Raw genomic sequence first — 21,657 nt, forward strand, 5'->3', positions numbered from 1 at the left:
ACACCAAGCGGTGCAAGTCCAAAGCTAGGAAGATTATGATGGACCTCTCCCATCCCAACAATGGACTCTTCTCACTGTTGAGGTCTGGGAAGCGCTTCTGCTCCCTTAAGGCCAAAACAGAGAGAATGAGGAGGAGCTTCTTCCCCCAGGCTATTCGGGCCCTGAGCCAGGTGTTGGGCTGGACTCTCACACACACATCACATCACTATAAGACTGGACTCTCACACACATCACATCACCACACGCACTCTGGATTTTCTTCATGCACACTTCCTATAATTTATAATCTCTTTCTGCTATTTGCACATTTTTACTGTAAATTTCTAAGTTAAATCTGTAAATTTTGTAATAACCTGTAAATTGTAAATACTGTAAAACCACAGTCATTTAATGGTCGGGCATTGCGCAGCTACAAGCATTTCACCTCATGTCACACTGTGTATGGTTGTGTGTGTAACAAATAAAATTTGAATTTGATGCACGAGCAGCTGATTACAGGTCAGAACATTGCTGCTTTTCCCATGTAACTGTTTTCACATCGGTTATATGCAGGTTGTTCTGTGGATTTCTGCTCCTTGCAGTGTTCCTCAGTGGACTGAATGGATCAAGGTACAGTGGTATAACCCAAACTCTGCTGATGTTTCCTCCATTTTTGTGTGCATGCGTCAAATGTTTGCATAGCCTCTGTCTGACACTTTCTATAACAGACCAGCTGTAAAGCAGGAGCTGTCAGCTATTCTCAATGAGCTGTGGAGTTTATGTGTAAATCACATGACAGCTGGGATAGACTACACGATCTCTGTTCAGGTGACAAATCTTTTCTAGTTTATTTAGCGCCTGCTATGTCTTGTGCTTGTACAAAGACGTGTTCTGTGTTTGAACTGCCTAGGGTAGAGCAAGCTTTGTAAGTGCAGTGCAGGATCAAGCCTCACAGCCGCTCTTCTCTAATGTTAATGAGAGCAAACTGAGAAATATAACCACTTTCTTTAGTGTGTACTTTCAAACACTCTGAGCTTAAACATTCAGATCGTGTTTGCAGTCATCACTGTAATAATGGGATTTGTGGGCTCGCAGGTTACATGACAATCCTGGACAACTATGAGCGGTCTACATTGGCAATAATTAACAGTATCAATGAATTTTATGCATCTTTGTTGTTGTGCAGTGACAGAAAAACAAAAAAACTCCCTCTCAGCTTGTTCGTGGCCAAAGTGGCCACGTCCTGTTTACGTACACAAAATGCTATCAAATTAGTATATATTAAAACATTTTCCTACTTTCATTGACTTGATTTTTTAAATTAGCACCGGTGCTAGTTATGAAAACCAATATATAATTCAAATTCAGAAATTATACCCTTTGAATATCAGTCAGATTACATATTATTACTACATTTTTGTGGGGGAAATAGCAATAAGGTTCACATTTTTTCATGATGAAACATGTTAGGCTTGTCTAAGTACAAACCTTGCTGGAACAATTGAGACCACCTACTGCAACTAGCAAGAGCAAGATGCAAGGCACCAGAGCTCTTTGTGTGATCTCGTGGACGAGGGAGATGACCGGACCAAGCGCTGTTCCTGCCGCTTCCCCAGGCACTCTTGGTCAGTTCCCCTGTAGCACTGCCTTTTATTGTGGTTACATGAATATGCACAGTTTCATTAACATTTGGCATCTTAAACAAGCATATGTGTGAACAAATCTTTGGAGAAAAGAGCCAGCAGCTAGTTTTCCTTCAACAACTCGAGGTGCTAACATCCTCTCTAGGTTATCCAAGCTGTATTTGTGCCTATTGTAGTCCAGGATTGCTTCTTGCTTCCAGGCTTCCTCTATTGCCCATCACTGACTGCTGGTTCCCTGTGTGTTGTGCTCAAATGAAGCACATTCCTCCGTTGCTTTGGCATGTGGGAAATTGTCATAGTAGTGCTCCTGAACCTGAGGAGCTTGTTTCTCCAGTCTCAGAACCATCTACTGATGTGGTCCCGACACAGGAGAATCTTGGTCCTCAACGTGAAGAGCTTGATTCTCCTGTCTCAGAGTCCTGCAGGTTTTAGATGTGTCCTTGAACCAACACAGCTGATTCAAATGGCTAAATTATCTCCTCAACATGTCTTGAAGTTCTCCAGGGGGCTGGTAATGAACTAATCATTTGATTCAGGTGTGTTGACCCAGGGTGAGATCTAAAACCCGCAGGACACCTATGGGCTCAAAATGTGGTCATAAATATTTTGTACTTGTAAAAAAGATTTGTACTTGTAAAAAAGATTTGTATGTGTAAAAAAAATTTGTGCGTGCGTAAAAAAAGATTTGTATGTGTAAAAAAGATTTGTGCGTGCGTAAAAAAGATTTGTATGTGTGAAAAAGATTTGTGCGTGCGTAAAAAAGATTTGTATGTGTGAAAAAGATTTGTGCGTGTGTGAAAAAGATTTGTGTGTGGACTTAGAAAAAAAAACCCTGCAAGTTACAAGTACGAATTTTGACCCTATTTTTCTTCCTTTAAGCTGATTGGTCAATGTCATGTCAATCACAAATTAAACAATCCAATCAGAGAACAGATGGGTTTGGCTGTCGGGGGGATGCTTTACGGACCTTCAGGTCCTGGAAGGGTTGCAGATTGAAGATGGAGGACAGCGGTGCCGCTTCTGCGGCGCAGGTAAGCTTTAGTTTATGGTTTACTGGAACAAGCTAATTGTCCAGACATATATTTTTGAATATCATGTTCGTTTACTACACTGTAATTTTTCACGGTGCCAAAAGATAGCTTAAAAAGGGCTCTCAACATTAGCCCTAGTGTTGCATGTGTTTAAATAGTCTCCTGTGTGGCACGGTCTGTCTGCTTAAACATCAGCATCGTGGAGAATTATGTGTTTGGATTTAAGTGTAATCCCGATGAGATGTCATTTTGGTAATAATTGGAACTGAAATGCTCTGACTTGACCTTAGCACTGGTCCCAGGTCACCCCCGAGTTTGTGTTAGAGTAATACTACAGTAATTACAGTATACAACAACTTTCAGCAGCTACTGAAAGTTAGGGGACCTAGCTTAACTTTCAGTAGCTGCTAACGCATTAACGAGCAAACTGCGCTAACGTGTTATGCTGCGCTAACGGAAAATCGGTTAATGTCATTTTAAGGAGATTACTGCTGACAGCACAAATATATGTGTGTGTATAAAGTATCTGATTTCAGTTTTCTTCTACTACTGTAATTATGGCTTAACAAGCTTCCTGAGTGAGCGTTTTGGGATTTATGAGAGCTTATAGGCAGTGACATTGAGAAGTACTCTGTTATACAGTACCAGATTGACCAAGAATGCTTCTGTAGTTAACTGTAGTGCAGTGTCTGTCTGGTGTCAGTAAGCTAATGTCTGTAGATATTTGCTTTGCTGGATGTGTCCTGTTCAAAAATTTAAGAAGGAATTCAGGAGAAAATGATTTAAAAAGATTGGATTTGCTTCATCAGTTGAAATTACAAGTTTATAGTGCCAGCCTTTTGTGTGAACCAGCTTCCCAAAAAGGATAATGCTGAAACGGGCTTTACAGCTTATATACTGTGACAATAAAAACATATGCTGATTCTAAGGCCCAGTTCACGGCATCTTGTTCAGCCTCCCTAATCCAGAGACTAATCTAACCATTATCGTGTGTTTGTAAGCATACTGCAAAAAACCCCTCTGCACTCTATGTGTACCTGCAATATTTCGAATACAGCGCTGAATGACATTCTCAACCTTCAAACATGGAGTGCCAACATGCTTATGAGCACATTTGCGTTGTGTACATCTTTAAAAAAAAAAATGAAACAGCCTTACTTAATAATTTTGTAAAGTAAATTTTCAACCCTAACAGATGTCACATGTGTTTAGGGACTTTTAAAGTCTTTCTGCATCGGGTTATGTGTTTTGAAGTGTGCTATACTAAATTTGTGGGTCATCTGTGTCATCATGGGAACATCCACAGGGTACTTCAGAGAGAGAAATAGTAGAGTGTATGATACATCCATAGAGAAACGTGTAAATCTTTGAAAATTGCCTGATTGTTTTACTTAACAGGTGACTGTAAATCAAGTGGACCTTGGTCGATCTCCCTCCAGAACAGAGAACCTGGGATGTTCCTGTGACTCTTTGGTGGGTTCATTTTTTTCATTATTAAAGTAAAGTTGTTTGAATTTTTTGAATACAGCAAGGTGGCACAGGATAAAACATATTTAAAAATAATTTTTAATGCAATTCAGTTTCTTTACTGTATTACAAAGTTAATCAAAATAAAAAGATTTCATGAGAATATTATTTGGTTTTATTGAGTTTTACGCAGTTTGACATTTCATTGTTCCTTCAATGCACTTCATATGATATTAGTAATTGAATAATTTTTTTCTTCTTTCAGGTGGCTTTAGGAAGACATGTTTTCCAAAACCTTCAAAATAGGCTGGTGCAGTCCTACCAACAGCAGCCCTTGGACCTTGATCATATTGAGTTCCTCTGCGTGAACGCATCAACTCTAGTCTGTTCTCTTTCTGCTCATATTAATGTTCCATCAGTGGTAGGTTTATTTGATTTAGTTTTGGTTATCTTTAAAAATCGTTTCAATATATGCCATTCTTATGTATCTTATAATGTTAATTTTACAGTGTAGTAATTATGCTATACAAATGCACCTGTCATCCATTGCCTTGTTAAATCCAAGATGAAATTTTGTTCTGTGTTTCAATATAAAGATTGGGTATAAGAATAATGATAGTAAGATGGTAAAACTGAATTCCAGGATTTCATCCAACTAAATATTTTAATGCAACCATTTTTTAGGTGGTTGAAGCTCTTCACCACCTCATCTGCCTCATCCATTCCGATATGGATACAAGAAGGTCTGCCATTGTTGTTGACAGCTCAGCTGGTGAACGGGGGAGGCCAAAGCTCTATGTTTCCAAAGACCACCTCAAAGATCTAATAAAGATGGACCTCTCCGTTCCTTGTATCTCCAAGCTTTTGGGCATATCGCAGAAAACAGTCCGACGAAGAATGGAAGAGTGGGGCCTCTCAATAACGGCAACCTACAGCTCACTATCAGATGATGAAATTGACAACTTAATTGCAGCCATAAAACAGGAATCAAAAAATCTGGGTTAGTTATTCATGTGAAAAATAATGCTTGTAATAAGGCTATTTTATTTTTCTTGCTAGCAACCGTTCATATTTACATGAATAACACTAGCTGAATGTCATGATTAGTTAGTAGTTTGATTTACTGTACTATAAGTGCCTTCCAATGTGCAGTTGTGATTCTTTCACTATGGAATGTCTTTTTAGGCTACAGAATGGTTAAAGGATGCCTCAGGGCACTGGGCCACAGGGTGCAGTGGAACAGAGTATGGGATTCCATGCGTCGTGTTGACAGCGCTGGAATCCTTGAAAGGATGGCAAATCTTGGATGTGTTGTCAGAAGGACATACAGTGTTCCTGGTCCTCTGTCACTACTCCACATTGACACCAACCATAAGTTAATTAGGTAAGTTTAACATAACTCAATAGTCATAGGGCACATTTGGGCCCATTACTATTTAACTCATTCATGCATATGCAAACACTGTATTTTACATTACGCCATCACTTTACCGCCAAGTTAGCAGTTTTATATATATATATATATATATATATATATATATATATATATATATATATATATATATATATATATATATATATATATATATATATATATATATATATACATATATATATATACATATATATATATATATATATATTTAGTGTTTATATATCATATTTGATTATTGGTGAAAAATGCAATTAATTAATTATACTCAGTGGCTGAAGTCTTAGGGGCTGTGTCTTTGTCTCTTTACAGATATGGACTTGTGATGTTTGGTGGTGTTGATGGCTTCTCAAGGAAGGTTTGCATTCTTCACTAAAATAGCAGAAAATGTGATGCTAGTACTAGTACTTCCATAATGTCTCTTTATATTCAGATCTTGTACTTGAAAGCAGCTAACAACAACAAGGCTTCTACAGCACTGACGTTCTTCCTTGAGGCTGTACAGAAGCATGGATTTCCATTGAGGTATAATGCAAAAAACTTGCTGTTCACATTAGAGCATAGAGGCTTAAATCAGTCTCACTTATATTTTGAATACACATTCGTGCCTGACACACATGCTTGCTGTCTGGAAATGATTGAATTTTCCTATCATTTGTATTATATTTTCAGAGAAATACTACAATAATAATAATAATAATAATAACACGTTTTATAACACCTTAAGGTTATCTTACAATAGCAACAATACAATATATTGAAACATTGCAAATAAAATGTAGACATAAGTTAAAGAAGAGAAAAGCAAGCATGACAGTATAAAAGCTAATCAAGTTAAAATGGACTAATACAGAATCAGGTGTATGCAATTCTGAATAGATGGGTTTTGAGACGTGACTTAAAAGTGGTGAAAGTGTTTGTTGTCCGGAGATCTGGTGGAGGTACATCCAAAGTCTTGGGGCAGAACAACTAAAGGCTCTGAGTCCCATTGTAGTTAGGCAAGCATGTGGAACAGACAGAAGGGAAGCTGAAAAAGAGCGAAGTGTATGAGGGGGCGAGTACCAATGTAGTACAAATGTAGAAGATCAGATAAATATGGACGAATATGTCAAATCAGTGTCAGCTGTTTCCCATGTGTTTTCATTTTCTCTAATCACACTTGTGTGTATTTAGTCTGTGTGTTTCTGTTCATTCTTTGTCATGTTGTCTGTTGTCGTTTGTGCCATGTTTCCATGCGTCTCTGCTTCTATGCTCCAGGTTTCAGGTATCTTTGTATCCACGGCGAGTTTCAAATATTTACAAATATAGCTCTGCATAAGAGCTCAAAGAGCCCTAAAAATATTATACAGTTGAATGTAAAACATTCACATTTTTCTTTAAATGATTAACTTTAAAATATTGCTAAACTGTGATACTCTGCAATTTCTGTGTCCTTTGTTTTTCATATTTCTAGAGTGAGGGGAGACCAAGGAGTTGAGAATGTTGACATTGCTCGATACATGTTTGAAGTTCGGGGCTGTGGTAGAGGAAGCTTTATGTCTGGCAAAAGCGTGCATAACCAAAGGTATTCCTAATTTACAACAAAAACATATTTTTGATTGCCAGGTGTAGTATTCTGGCGTTAATTATTGAATGTGTTATTAACAAAATTACGTTTAAAATTTTTGTTTTGTTTTAAAGGATAGAGCGCCTGTGGCGAGACGTTTGGAATGTTGTCACCAACATCTACTACGATCTTCTTCACAGACTTGAGGAAGACAGACTGTTGGATCCAACAAACTGTACTGACCTTTTTTGTGCACAGTATGTGTTTTTGCCACGAATCCAAGCAGATTTGGAGACGTTTATTGAAGGCTGGAACAATCACTCTCTTAGGACAGAGCGGAACTACACCCCAAACCAACTATGGGAGATTGGAAAGACTCAGAATCCAGTCAATCCTCCTGAAAGTATTGTGGTATGATTACACATCTCTAAATTATTCAAATTGCTTTTTTGAAAAAAAAAAATATATGTATATCATTGACAAAATTAATAAAGCATGTATTTTAAAGACTTCCTGAATTGATGGCGTCTAATTTCAGGCAGAGTATCCAGATGTGGACATTGCAGACTTGGACCAAACTGGTATTCACCTTCCAGAACTTGTGTCTCCACTTGACAGTGAGGATTTGGAAAGAGTGAGACACCTTTTCAATCCCATGGAACCCTCTATGTCCTATGGGGCTGACATTTACAGTTCCCTTCTCCAGTATGTGGAAGGCATTCTTGAGAACAGGCAGGATTTATAGCTTTATCTAGTGATAGTTGAAAATAATATGCCCTAACAGATGTTTACATTATGTTGAATTATCAGTTTTTGTATCTGAGGACAGTTACTAAAAGTCTGCATCAATATTTATTTTCAGTTTTTAATGTTAATGCATTTTGTGTTTGATGAGTTTACTAAACCATATTTTCCTGATAATCTGTCAGTTAATGCAAAGGTAACATGATAAATGCTTTCTGTTCTCATGTAAGTCCTTTGTTTAATAATAGCTTCAATAAAATTTTGTTTAGGTGCCATCATGCCTATTCTTGCTGATTTATATTTTTATTTCATTTTAAAGGCAAGATTCAATTAATATACTTTATTTACAGTCTGACAAGATTTCTTTTTCTTAACTGTGATGGAGTCTAGAATGTAACTTGTATTTAAGTCCAATAACTGCTGCTCCAAATCCATGTCCTTAACAAATTCTGGATTTCAATTTGGGGTGTTCAAGCATATTTCCTTTGATTTACAAAATGATTTCAAACAACCTCAAAAATAATCCGGAAAATTATCATCCAATTTTCATAGCCCAAAACTTGACTTTATTGGTAACAGCTTGAAAGTGACAAAAACTCTCATGACTGTAGAACTGTAATGTTTTGATGTGTGTTAGCTGTCCTGCATGCGGTAATTAAATAGCTTGACCACAGCTGACAGTGTGGCAGATTTTTATTAACATTATATTCAACATCATTGGACTGTGTGTAACATTTAATACAGCTTTGGTATTAATCGTGTAATCCAGGAAACTTCTTCAAACAAAGAGATGATGTAAATCGGATGCATGACAATGACTGAAACCTAAATAACACAATCATTAGTTCCTTAACTTCAAATATAAATGTTAATGGTGGGAACTGTAACTTTAATTTTTATATTTAAACTCGCATAACAATATTCACAAAAAATCAATAAGCCTAAGTAACAGTGAAACTTTTGGCTATGTAAAACATTTTTCAAGCATGGTTTAGCAAGTTTATTCGACATCCAGTGTCTACAAATTGCTTTTAAATAAGGCCGAAACCTGTGGCACAAGTTGCAATGCAATCATCAACATGTTTGGAAAAGACATTGTACTCGTGGAAGTGCCCAGGCACACGCAACGTTCCAAAACATGTAGAGGATATGAGGTAGTCTGCTTCGACTACTTCAACCTTCATGGTACCAGTCGGAATTTCCCACCCGACCCAAAACCTCATCAGCTGGCTGAGCTGGAATGGAGTGGCTGTAAAAATAATCAATGCATTAGAAATTAAATTAGATTCAAATTTTGAATCACAATGCAATTACACTCGCCTGTTTCAATGTAGGTCTTCAGAAATCCCACTGTTTGCATTTGGATGCTTTGTGGGTAAGGTGGATCATCACCGTCTTCATCATCGCCCTCATCTCCTGGCCAAACAATGTGGCTAAGAACAGCCTAAAATGAGATTTCAGAGACACACTTAAGAATGCAACTGCCTTAAATACAGTTTTTTTACATGTTAAATTTGCGAAGGGACTTTTTTCCGACACTTGGCATTTATATATGGTGTATTCTACGGGGTGCTCATGATGGCACTGGATTATCTGGCAGCCTTTAAAAGAATTTTCCTCATGATGAATAAAGTATTATCAATCAATCATTTTGTCTCACTTAAAGTATAATGGTAAAAGGACTGATTCTTAATTTTCTACTCTCCCAGACCCTTCAAAGTTTTTTCTACAACAATTATCATTGTCACAATCACATTGTTATTTTCTGTACTTCCTACCAAAAATTCATACAGAGCGGGGAGCCAGGGTCAAACTGCTGATCAGTAGATGACCTGCTCTACCTCCTGAGCTACAGCCTCCCCTAAAAGCAGCATTAACTGTCATGCCATCTAGCCTTGTCACTGTAGTCGGCATATTAGAAATGCATTGAAATACCTGTGCAGTAAGAATGCTGTCTTCATGCTGGGGAAAGACCACTGAGGCTGTGTCAGGTCTTTGTTGAAGCATAGTCAACAATCCGGTGTCCTTCAGACCTTTTCTGATGTGTTTTGTCTGCCTTTTAGTTCGGCCTATCACCTAAAACAATAATTAAAAATAACCACATGACATTTGCTTAGGTGATGACAATCTAAAAAAATTTTTTAAAGGGCAATCTTACTGCATGATGGAGAAGCTGTTGGAACAGCCATCTGCGGTTTTCTGCACTAACGGGTGGCAAGTCCCAGGAAATGGCCAAATTGTTAATGTCATCCTTCTGCTGCTCAGTGAGGTGTTTATTACCATCAAGCTTATAGAGGAAAAAAAATTCCATTTTAGTATGTTGCAAATATATTGCATAAAAAATCTGCATTTTCTTGGGGGGGGGGGGGGGGGGGTATTTACATGTATATAAAAATAATGAGTTAATTTAAATTATGATTTCACAAAGGCTTGAAGTAAATTAGTATTCACCATGCAAATTGTAGAACGAATATCTAGGTCTGGCACATCATCGAGCTGTACAGTGACAGTGTCTCTATCAGCATGGACCAACATGTGAATAATAGCCTTGCTGAGGCCATGCAATCGTGGCCCATCGTTCAAAAATGAATGCCCAATCATTCTGCCTGCTACCACAAATAAGTCACTGTCTGCCAAAATCTGAGAAGTAGAAGGCACTAGATGGTTCTCTTGTCCCTCAAAGGGTCATGTTGGCTGCACCTGGAGAAGAACAGTACAAGAAAAATAAAAAAGGTATAGCGTTATCTATTGACGTAAGTAGTTGATTAATGAAGTGGTCAAACATGATGCAAATACTTCAATCTTTTTTCTTTTTTCTTTTTTAAATTTCTGGAGTAAATTTCTCGATGGATTATTTTAAAAACTCATCTCACATTAATTAAGAAAAGGATATAGAAACATACCGCTATGGATGTTAAAGCCATGTTGCAACTTTAGCATTGCCATGCTGAAAAAATGTCTCTGGACCCCAGTGCCAACAGCTGTGTCACCTATTTTAAAATTGGGAAAAAGAAAAAGACAACAACAACAACACAAGTAAAGTTACAAACTGCTTTACAGCACCCTTTAATGGAAAATTCTCATTTACCAAGTTGGAATGTTAAACAGCCTTTAAAGAAAGTAACTGAATCTATGCTTCACCATAAGCATTACCTTGTAAAGAACAACGAAAAGGTCCTGCCCAATCAATCTGTGGTCTTTTGTAGAAAGCAATGATCTCTCGGCTCTGGGATGTTTGATCTTGTCGAATGTCAATGATAGCTGTGATTTTGGGGTTCTCCTCCTTTTCCTTTAAGAGATGCCTCTTAAACAAAACTGCAGCATCTTGGGGATCACTGGCCTTTTTCCACTGTTCTACTAAAAGATAAAGTACATTGTATGCAAAAATAACATTTTGTACTGTAAACCCAGTAAGCCAAAAAATTAAGGCCCAGCACACTTTCTGGTAAGCACGTCAATTTGGAATTTTAAATATACTCTGACATTTGGTATGAAAAGTACCTTCCTTATTGTTGGCTGGGATGTCAGTGTTCATCTCAGCAGCAAAATTGAGAAGTGTGTCTCTGACTTCATGTGCTGCGTGATGCAGGTCATCCACTTCACTTTACCCAAAGTGTTGCAAAAGAAAAAAAAAACATCAGTGTTTAAACCGATCGATCGATAGATGGATGCAGGAATACTGTCAATAAAAGATAAGGTCACCTAAACAATGCACTCTAAAGAAGCAAAAGTATATTGTTAAAATGCCAGGATGAACACTGATAAAAGCTCATCCATGTGGTCAACATGATCATAGAAGATGAACAGGTTAGATAAGGATGAGCCCCTGCTATGACATGATGCAAAGACAGAAGCAAGAGCAACTATAAATGTGCTACACATAGCATTTGTTTAGTGTTGTCCAACTAAAATGAACTTACCGATCACCACATGTACTGGCATGCAAGACCAAGTCATCTGGAGGATAATGATTTCCACAAACAGGACAAGAAGGCTGAAGAGGATATTGCAATTAAAAAGTGTATTTATTTTAGTCCTAGCAAAGATGAACAGTCCAAATCTAGCACAGAATGCCACAGGTAATTAGCAAATAATGAAACAGTTGAACAAAGATCTGCTTGGAATTTTGTATTGTCCATATTACAATGTTAAATATATCTGGGAACTCACCTCCAATTGGACTTCATTCTGATGTGCCTGGTCAGTTATGCTTTCACACGCGGCTTCCTGGTAAAGGAATCTAATGTTACATTACACATTTATGGTAGCTACATGCTGCTCACGATTTGTCATTTAGAGCAAACTAGGGGATCAACGCCCCTCATGGGGACACTCCAATAGGGCATAAAGTTTTGGACTCTCCACCAATTGCTCTAAAGCAGGGGTGTCAAACTCAAATACACAGTGGGCCAAAATTCAAAACTGGAACAAAGTCGCGGGCTAACATTAATATTTATTGAAATATATTTGTTCCTCCAGATATAAGAATGAATCTTTTCTTATGGACTCAAACACGTTTTGCTAAAAAACGGAATATGAAACAAGCAAAGCTTAATACTAAACAATATATATATTAGCTGTATAATACCAGTAGGCCAACTCTAATAGTAATTTGGTATGGCTTCGCAGGGCAAATGTAATTAGGCTGCGGGACAGGTTTTGACACCTATGCTCTAAAGAAACGAAGAAGCTTCTCAGATGAGAGGTGGCACATCTTCAAGAAAACTTATAGAAGTCCAGATGTTTTCTTTGCAAACTCTTTAGACTACAATGACTGGGATAACTGAGAAACTTCACAGACATTTAGAGCAAAACTTACGACTGATTTCAGCACATACATTGACTCTGGAAATTCACCCAAAGTAGTCTTGGGTAAAGCATAATATTCTGTCCTTCCATTTTGAAAGTAGTAAAAAGAATACAACTTAAAAAGTTTTAGTTTTTAGCAAAGGTGGTAGCAATGTTTGTTTTACTGTTGAATTTGGCTTACTTGTACACAGTTTTCTACGTGACAAACAAGTAGCTGAAGAGGCATAGTCACACCACAGGTCTTGCACTGAGACTTCGGCATTTTGCTGAATTCTGCAGCATCATGTGGAAGAGGTGTAGTATCAATTTTTTCTTGGAGAGGGACAATATAAAGAGTATTTTTTCCATTGTTGGTGGCCATCTTGAGCGTCTTGGCTGTGTAGCCTTGTGTTCCCTGAGATACTAGAGAGAGATTTCTCTGTCCGCTACCACCTAGAATATGGAACAAAAACCAAATAATGCATTCGCAATACAGCAATGTTCTAAAAGTTGAGATCATAAAGTACAAATAAATCCATAACATTATGGAACACTACTCTTGTATAGCAATGTCTTTAAAAACTACCTTGTAGCAAACTATGCTTTTCATTTTTAAACAATGCTTAAAATGTTGAATGAATCACTAGACCAAAACAATATTTCATCCATAAACATATTCCGAATATTCAAGTTTTTAATTAAGTGGTGCTGTACTGTTGATCTTATACCTGTAAACAATGGAAGTGTATTGATGTGCATCTTATGCCTTTATAGCTTTTCAATCACAATGCACAAAAAAAGTGAGTTAATCGAAAAAAAAGACCATGCCTACAAATTTGAAAAATAAATAATAAAAGCCATATCAGTGTTCCATAAGTTATTCTCGGAAGAAGTGTTAGAAATGTTTTAATTAGACAAAAAAGCTTCTTGTAAAACTTATCCGGATGCTTTTGGCTCTAAGTAAATGTCTTCTATTAACTCAGACACAAAGTCGGGGAGTTAAAATGACTTACCTCCTGCTTTATACAAGAGCCATCCACCAGTTAGGGCCTTCATCTTCGGATACTCTTCATGCAGAGCTACAGTAATCTAAATTAGGGTTAAAAGAAATCAAACATTTCCTCATCATTAGTTTGTCAAATCAAATTGTAACATTTTTCAATTTTAATTTTAAAGTTTAAAATTAGATTTTTTTTTTGACAAGATAAAGGCATCTAAAATTGAGAAAAGTACTTCTTCATGATCAGCATTGTCAGCTATGCTGAGAGTTCGCCTTCCAAGTCCAGCTTGAAGAAGCCGTATTTCATTCTTTGGGGTTTTTGTCGTGGAGTCAGGCAAAAGACAGAATTGCAACTGAAGGTTGCGAACTGCATGTATGACATTACTAGGAGCTGGGAAAGGCCTCTTTTCTTTGGATTGCCTTCTTTGAAACATTGCTGGAAATGACCTGTAAATAAGATTATACATTTGAGGCATTAAACACTGTGCCAAATTCTTCCAAATTAAAGCAAGACTACTCATCTGATTGGAAAAGTACTGCATTACTGTTAAGGTGAAATGTCATAATGATGTTTAAGGAGGATCCAAGAGCATAGGTAATTTGCAGAGCAGGTTGTTTAAATAAAAAGATGACTTACATAAAAGAGAGTAAGAGTAAAAGCTGAACACACAATAGAGACAAATCCTGGATGCAGCATTTTACTTTTGTGCATGCCAGGTTAAAGCCTATGAATTATATTTTTAAACCAAAACCAAAGAGTAACTCAAAACCAAAAGGGTTCCTTGAATCCAGTATTCATTATATCCTTGTCAGTACAGATTTTATGTCTTCTCCAGAATACAGGGAAAAGAATATTAAAAATATGAACAACTGAAATACAAACCTAATTATCTGGGCTTCTACTTTACTGAATATCTTTGATTACTGTTCCATAACACTCCTCCCCCCCCCCCCCCCCCCCCCCCCCCCGAAAAAAAAGAAAGGAGTAGCATTACTGGCAATTTTCTTTTTCTTTTTACCTTTGCATTTCTATTTGGGTGCTCACTCTTGGGGTTTGCTGAGGCACTGTCGCAGTAACAGATGTGGTTGCAGTTCTACTCCTAATATCAGACTGGGAAGTTGACAGAATTCCCACAAGATTCAGTATAGCCTTCTCTATTGCAGTCTTTGGCTCCTGTTGAAAATATATTTATATGTTATTGAACATCTGCATCTTCATTTAAACAATACCATATGGTTTCCCGATATATCCCTTTTTCCCTTATTAACCTAATATTAAAATAGTTAACAGTATAACTAATAGTCATGAGTGAGAGTTTAAAAGAACACTGAGGAAGCTTGTTAAGCCATAATTACAGTAGTAGAAGAAAACTGAAATCAGATACTTTATACACACACATATATTTGTGCTGTCAGCAGTAATCTCCTTAAAATGACATTAACCGATTTTCCGTTAGCGCAGCATAACACGTTAGCGCGGTTTGCTCATTAATGCGTTAGCAGCTACTGAAAGTTAAGCTAGGTCCCCTAACTTTCAGTAGCTGCTGAAAGTTGTTGTATACTGTAATTACTGTAGTATTACTCTAACACAAACTCGGGGGTGACCTGGGACCAGTGCTAAGGTCAAGTCAGAGCATTTCAGTTCCAATTATTACCAAAATGACATCTCATCGGGATTACACTTAAATCCAAACACATAATTCTCCACGATGCTGATGTTTAAGCAGACAGACCGTGCCACACAGGAGACTATTTAAACACATGCAACACTAGGGCTAATGTTGAGAGCCCTTTTTAAGCTATCTTTTGGCACCGTGAAAAATTACAGTGTAGTAAACGAACATGATATTCAAAAATATATGTCTGGACAATTAGCTTGTTCCAGTAAACCATAAACTAAAGCTTACCTGCGCCGCAGAAGCGGCACCGCTGTCCTCCATCTTCAATCTGCAACCCTTCCAGGACCTGAAGGTCCGTAAAGCATCCCCCCGACAGCCAAACACATCTGTTCTCTGATTGGATTGTTTAATTTGTGATTGACATGACATTGACCAATCAGCTTAAAGGAAGAAAAATAGGGTCAAAATTCGTACTTGTAACTTGCAGGGGTTTTTTTTCTAAGTCCACACACAAATCTTTTTCACACACGCACAAATCTTTTTCACACATACAAATCTTTTTTACGCACGCACAAATCTTTTTTACACATAAAAATCTTTTTTACGCACGCACAAATCTTTTTTACACATACAAATCTTTTTTACGCACGCACAAATCTTTTTTACACATACAAATCTTTTTTACGCACGCACAAATCTTTTTTACACATACAAATCTTTTTTACGCACGCACAAATTTTTTTTACACATACAAATCTTTTTTACAAGTACAAATCTTTTTTACAAGTACAAAATATTTATGACCACATTTTGAGCCCATAGACACCGGCCCTCGAAGCCTGGCGTTGCCTACCCCTGATATAGACAGTGCTTAAGATAAGATAAGATAAGATAACCTTTATTAGTCCCACACGTGGGAAATTTGTTTTGTCACAGCAGGAAGTGGACAGTGCAAAAGTTATGAGGCAAAAATTAGAATACAATAAGAATAAATACAGTACACAACTGTACAGAATAGAATAAAATAAAATACTATATACAGTAGAATAAAATAAAATAAATATACAATAAGATAAAAATAGAATACAAATACAAATACTATATACAACTGAGTAAAAATACAACGATGACAGAAAGGATTATTGCACTTAGTATTGCTTGAAGCAGTTATGACCTTCTTGCCATATTGGCAGAATAAATGACCTGGAAGCTGTTGCACTGTCTGCACCTGTAAACTCCAGGACACGTTTACAAACAATTTTCGTTGTTATTTGCGCTGCAGCTGCAGGTTAGGGTGGAGTTACTGTGTGTGTGTTTACAAGTAGTTTTAAACCTTGTGATCCACAAAACAGCATAACAGTAAAAGAAGAATTGACTGCGTTACAGTCAGTGCGGGAGCGGCGGCTTTGCTCGTGCGCGATTCATTTGCAGTTTGGACGCACGTGAACATCTCCTGTCATGTGATCCTGTGATCGAACAAAGGATCAAAGGCTCGAAGAGCGTTGACGTCAAATTCGAAGCCACGAAAGTCTATAAATAGCCCCTCTTCACCTTTGCAAACACAGTTTTACTTGGAACATTTTCAGAAACAGCGAGTTGTGTTTAGCAAACCAGAAACCTTTCAGAAAGGGACTATTTTAAAGTTAAATAATTAAGCACACGTATTTTTCTTTCGACACGTTGCATTAAGCTTTTAAAGAAATGTCACGAGAAATAGTCAATAATTCACAGTCTGACAGAGCGATTCCAGCGGAATCAAACGAATTATATGGGTTAGTGGAGAGAGAAATATCGGAGCCTAGAGACCTTCAAATGAAAATACAAGAACAAATTAGTACGATGCACCGTGATGTCAAGGAAGAGTTAGAGAGACTTGAGCACCAAGTGGGAGAAGCTCACCACAAAATAACAAAAAAAGAAGAGATAATAGAAAAACAGAATAGAGAAATAGATCACAAGACTGAACAAATAATTGAGCTGAAAAAAGAAATATGTGTTCTTCAGCGTCGGATGAGACAGGCTCTGGATGAAAAACAGTCAAGGGTGGAATCTCTGGAGGCTAAATTGCAGGAACAGGTTAACACCGTTCAAATGATGCACCGTGACTTTCTGGAAAAGGAAGAATATCTCCTTAGACAGAACAGCAGCATTGCTGCTCAGTTGTCACTTATTGAAAGGGAGAGAGACGAACTCAAGAAAACTTTAGAGCCTCTTGAGTACCAAGAACAACAGTCACAGGTGGAATCTCTGGAGGCTCTGTAGCTGGAGAATTTTGCTCCTGAACCTGAGGAGCTTTTTTTTCCTGCCTTGGAACCACCTGTGGTCCCGACACAGGAGAATTTTGCTCCTGAACCTGAGGAGCTTTTTTTTCCTGCCTTGGAACCACCTCCTGATGTGGTCCCGACACAGGAGAATTTTGCTCCTGAACCTGAGGAGCTTTGTTTTCCTGCCTTGGAACCACCTGTGGTCCCGACACAGGAGAATTTTGCTCCTGAACCTGAGGAGCTTTTTTTTCCTGCTTTGGAACCACCTCCTGACATGGTTCCGACACAGGAGAATCTTGGTCTTCAACCTGAGGAGCTTGATTCTCCTGTAAAACACAGTTTTACTTGGAACATTTTCAGAAACAGCGAGTTGTGTTTAGCAAACCAGAAACCTTTCAGAAAGGGATTATTTTTAAACTTAAACAATTAAGCAAACATTTTTTCTTGTCGACACTTTGCATTAAGAGTTTAAAGAAATGTCAAACGAAGCATTTAATAATTCACAGTCTGACGGAGAGATTCGAGAGGAATCACAAAGACTGTATGGGTTGATGGAGACAGAAATACCTGACCCTATGGAGCTTCAAATGAAAATTCAACAACTCCAGTTGGAGTTGAGCACCCTAAAGCTCAAAAAGAATTATTATAAAGATAATTTCCATCAGTCAAGAGATGAGCTTAAACACATGAAGGCTCAGGCTAAAAAAAATCAGACACAGGTGGAATCTCTGGAGGCTAAACTCCAGGAACAGGAAAAGAACGTTCAGACAATGCACCATGACTTTTTGGAAAAGACGGAATCTCTCATTGAGCAGAACAGCAGCATTGCTGCTCAGTTGTCTCAGATTGAACATGAGAGAAACATGCAAAAAAAAGAGAATGCAGATCTCAAGGACTCTTTAGAGAGACTTGAGCAGCAAGTGGGAGAAGCTCACAATAAAACAATAAAAAAAGAAGAGATAATAGAAAAACAATATAGGGAAATATTTCGGAAGACAGAACTCACAGTTGAGCTGAAAAGAGAAATTTGTACTCTTCAGCGTCAGGTGAGACAGGCACAGTCACAGGTGGAATCTCTGGAGGCTAAAATGCAGGAACAGGTTAGCACCATTCAGAGGATGTGCCGTGACTTTCACAAAAAAGAGGAATATCTCCTTAAGGAGAACAGCAGCATTGCTGCTGAGATAAACAAATTAAAAACAGCGAACACAAATCTCAAGAAATGTTTAGAAAATCTTGAGCATCAAGAAAAGACAACAGAAAGTCTGACACTACAAATATTTTGGCTGGAAGAAAAAGTCAAAAAGCAAAGTTTCAAGATTGTTCATAACGAAGATCTCATAGATGAACTTTATGAACATCTTAAAATGAAAAGAGAAATAATTAATAATCTTAAGGATGAGCTGAGAAGGGAGGAGGAAGAAGAAATATTAGCTGCTGTTCACAACATCACTGGTGAACCTCTGCAGCTGGAGAATCTTGCTCCTGAACCCGAGGAGCTTGTTTCTCCTGTCTCAGAACCATCTACTGATGTGGTCCCGACACAGGAGAATTTTGCTCCTGAACCTGAGGAGCTTGTTTCTCCTGTCTCAGAACCATCTCCTGATTTGGTCCCGACACAGGAGAATTTTGCTCCCGAACCCGAGGAGCTTGTTTCTCCTGCCTCAGAAGCATCTCCTGATGTGGTCCCGACACAGGAGAATCTTGCTCCTGAACCCGAGGAGCTTGTTTCTCCAGTCTCAGAACCATCTCCTGACGTGGTTCCGACTAGTAGTGGTTCATGGCGTCATGGTGCCAAACGCCTACTTAAAATAGGTTTAGATGTTGCCGCAGTAGGCCTTATTATAGCTGCAGCTTACTGGGGCTTTTCAATGCTTAACAGTGATTGCCTATTTAACTCTGTCTATGGCCTCCTTGAGCCATATTGCCACCTTGGTGATCGATTAGTTCCCGAAGCATTAACGAAGCATTTAATAATTCACAGTCTGACGGAGAGATTCGAGGGTTGATGGAGAGACAAATACCTGACCCTATGGAGCTTCAAATGAAAATTAAACAACTCCAGTTGGAGTTGAGCACCCTAAAGCGCAAAAAGAATTATTATAAAGATAATTTCCATCAGTCAAGAGATGAGCTTAAACACATGAAGGCTCAGGCTAAAAAAAAATCAGACACAGGTGGAATCTCTGGAGGCTAAACTCCAGGAACAGGAAAAGAACGTTCAGACAATGCACCATGACTTTTTGGAAAAGATGGAATCTCTCACTGAGCAGAACAGCAGCATTGCTGCTCAGTTGTCTCAGATTGAACGTGAGAGAAACGAGCAAAAAAAAGAGAACGCAGATCTCAAGGACTCTTTAGAGACACTTGAGCAGCAAGTGGGAGAAGCTCACCATAAAACAATAAAAAAAGAAGAGATAATAGAAAAACAATATAGGGAAATATTTCGGAAGACAGAACTCACAGTTGAGCTGAAAAGAGAAATTTGTACTCTTCAGCGCCGGGTGAGACAGACACTGGATGAAAAGCAGTCACAGGTGGAATCTCTGGAGGCTAAAATGCAGGAACAGGTTAGCACCATTCAGAGGATGTGCCGTGACTTTCACAAAAAAGAGGAATATCTCCTTAAGGAGAACAGCAGCATTGCTGCTGAGATAAACAAATTAAAAACAGCGAACACAAATCTCAAGAAATGTTTAGAAAATCTTGAGCATCAAGAAAAGACAACAGAAAGTCTGACACTGCAAATATTTTGGCTGGAAGAAAAAGTCAAAAAGCAAAATTTCAAGATTGTTCATAACGAAGATCTCATAGATGAACTTTATGAACATCTTAAAATGAAAAGAAAAATAATTAATAATCTTAAGGATGAGCTGAGAAGGGAGGAGGAAGAAGAAATATTAGCTGCTGTTCACAACATCACTGGTGAACCTCTGCAGCTGGAGAATCTTGCTCCTGAACCCGAGGAGCTTGTTTCTCCTGTCTCAGAACCATCTACTGATGTGGTTCCGACTAGTGGTTCATGGCGTCATGGTGCTAAACGCCTACTTAAAATAGGTTTAGGTGTTGCCGCAGTAGGCCTTATTATAGCTGCAGCTTACTGGGGCTTTTCAATGCTTAACAGTGATTGCCTATTTAACTCCAGGACAGGTGGCTAAGAATATGACGTCACAGTGTCCATAGTCCTTAAATAAAAGAGCTCGTTTAACACAGTTTACTTTGGAGCATTTTCAGAAACCAGGAACCTTTCAAAAAGCTAATACACTGTGACACTGTGCTGTCAATTTAAAAAAAAAATGGTCGGACATAAACGATGCCAACTAGCGATCCGGCGGCGTTATTCCCATGACCCGCCGGGCAGCGTCCGGGAAACCAAAGTCTTTGGGTTCCGGGGGGAGTATGGTTGCAAAGCTGAAACTTAAAGGAATTGACGGAAGGGCACCACCAGGAGTGGAGCCTGCGGCTTAATTTGACTCAACACGGGAAACCTCACCCGACACGGAAAGGATTGACAGATTGATAGCTCTTTCTCGATTCTGTGGGTGGTGGTGCATGGCCGTTCTTAGTTGGTGGAGCGATCTGTCTGGTTAATTCCGATAACGAACGGGACTCTGACATGCTCTGTACCAAACATTGATGAGCAATTTAACAGACTGAGTGGTACAGTGGATCAAGTAATGCAGACATTGATTACAAGGGCTCAGATAAAGGAAGATGGTCACCTTAACCTTCCTCTCGTGTTAGCTTTCTGTTATCATCTCTTATGTTAGCGGGTCGGTTTTGACCCGTGAATTAAATCAGCTATAAAATATACTAAAAACAATAAGTTATCATCCAATTTGTTTCTCATCTCTTGGTTACCTTGTTAGGCTTCCTTATCCATGAAAATGTTGGTTTTAATACTTTTGGTGTGGGCCTCTGGGTCTTTTTTTGTCACTATACCCCTCGATTTCAATTAAAAAAAAATTGTAAAATTAACCTCAAGAGAATCATATTAATAAATAAAAGGTTTCTGTGTTACCTGAGTATTACTGAGGGGTATAGGACACATCTCTTAAATAAATCTGTTTTATTGATTTTTTTCATTTTAAGATTAATAACTAAAATGACATCGATGGTGTTACGGGTCAATTTCGACCCATAG

At 38.1% G+C, this 21,657-nt stretch overlaps 6 protein-coding genes across 7 annotated transcripts; 4 read left to right on the top strand and 2 right to left on the bottom strand.

The window, feature by feature from the left end:
• Positions 1 to 2,342: 2,342 nt before the first annotated feature.
• On the top strand, positions 2,343 to 5,944 carry LOC147324199 (uncharacterized). The gene is made up of 6 exons (XM_086302318.1): positions 2,343 to 2,653; positions 4,052 to 4,126; positions 4,386 to 4,541; positions 4,805 to 5,120; positions 5,306 to 5,504; positions 5,865 to 5,944. Exons 1-6 carry the CDS (start codon positions 2,513 to 2,515, stop codon positions 5,926 to 5,928), a joined length of 951 nt encoding a protein of 316 aa, XP_086158444.1. The 5' UTR covers positions 2,343 to 2,512; the 3' UTR covers positions 5,929 to 5,944.
• Positions 5,945 to 5,967: 23 nt separating this feature from the next.
• LOC147324200 (uncharacterized) lies at positions 5,968 to 8,108 on the top strand. Its single transcript, XM_086302481.1, has 4 exons — positions 5,968 to 6,077; positions 7,006 to 7,116; positions 7,233 to 7,509; positions 7,637 to 8,108. The coding sequence occupies exons 1-4, from the start codon at positions 5,968 to 5,970 to the stop codon at positions 7,841 to 7,843; spliced, it is 705 nt and encodes a 234-aa protein (XP_086158607.1). The 3' UTR covers positions 7,844 to 8,108.
• A 424-nt stretch (positions 8,109 to 8,532) lies between these two features.
• On the bottom strand, positions 8,533 to 10,511 carry LOC147324201 (uncharacterized). Its single transcript, XM_086297827.1, has 5 exons — positions 10,294 to 10,511; positions 10,001 to 10,129; positions 9,778 to 9,918; positions 9,163 to 9,286; positions 8,533 to 9,091 (listed from the first exon to the last, which is right to left on the bottom strand). The coding sequence occupies exons 1-5, from the start codon at positions 10,441 to 10,443 to the stop codon at positions 8,874 to 8,876; spliced, it is 762 nt and encodes a 253-aa protein (XP_086153953.1). The 5' UTR covers positions 10,444 to 10,511; the 3' UTR covers positions 8,533 to 8,873.
• On the bottom strand, positions 10,413 to 17,482 carry LOC147324202 (uncharacterized). Of its 2 annotated transcripts, none has more exons than XM_086297822.1 (11): positions 15,538 to 17,482; positions 14,650 to 14,804; positions 13,864 to 14,077; positions 13,644 to 13,719; positions 12,833 to 13,083; positions 12,013 to 12,069; positions 11,763 to 11,836; positions 11,344 to 11,444; positions 10,996 to 11,196; positions 10,746 to 10,832; positions 10,413 to 10,542 (listed from the first exon to the last, which is right to left on the bottom strand). In XM_086297822.1, exons 1-11 carry the CDS (start codon positions 15,676 to 15,678, stop codon positions 10,520 to 10,522), a joined length of 1,380 nt encoding a protein of 459 aa, XP_086153948.1. In that variant the 5' UTR covers positions 15,679 to 17,482; the 3' UTR covers positions 10,413 to 10,519. The 2 variants fall into 2 exon arrangements, with proteins under 2 accessions (XP_086153948.1, XP_086153947.1); XM_086297821.1 differs by having other exon boundaries at positions 10,996 to 11,199.
• A 232-nt stretch (positions 17,483 to 17,714) lies between these two features.
• On the top strand, positions 17,715 to 19,522 carry LOC147324203 (uncharacterized). The gene has a single exon (XM_086302489.1). The coding sequence runs from the start codon at positions 17,990 to 17,992 to the stop codon at positions 19,520 to 19,522; it is 1,533 nt and encodes a 510-aa protein (XP_086158615.1). The 5' UTR covers positions 17,715 to 17,989.
• An 8-nt stretch (positions 19,523 to 19,530) lies between these two features.
• LOC147324204 (uncharacterized) lies at positions 19,531 to 21,128 on the top strand. Its single transcript, XM_086297826.1, has one exon. The coding sequence runs from the start codon at positions 19,742 to 19,744 to the stop codon at positions 20,669 to 20,671; it is 930 nt and encodes a 309-aa protein (XP_086153952.1). The 5' UTR covers positions 19,531 to 19,741; the 3' UTR covers positions 20,672 to 21,128.
• The last annotated feature ends 529 nt before the right edge of the window (positions 21,129 to 21,657 follow it).

Source organism: Aulonocara sp. 'chitande type north' Nkhata Bay, linkage group LG7 (assembly GCF_057382095.1).
Source record: "Aulonocara sp. 'chitande type north' Nkhata Bay isolate Kocher_YH1m ecotype deep benthic linkage group LG7, A_spYH_male_GT1.1, whole genome shotgun sequence".
Lineage (NCBI taxonomy): Eukaryota > Metazoa > Chordata > Actinopteri > Cichliformes > Cichlidae > Aulonocara > Aulonocara sp. 'chitande type north' Nkhata Bay.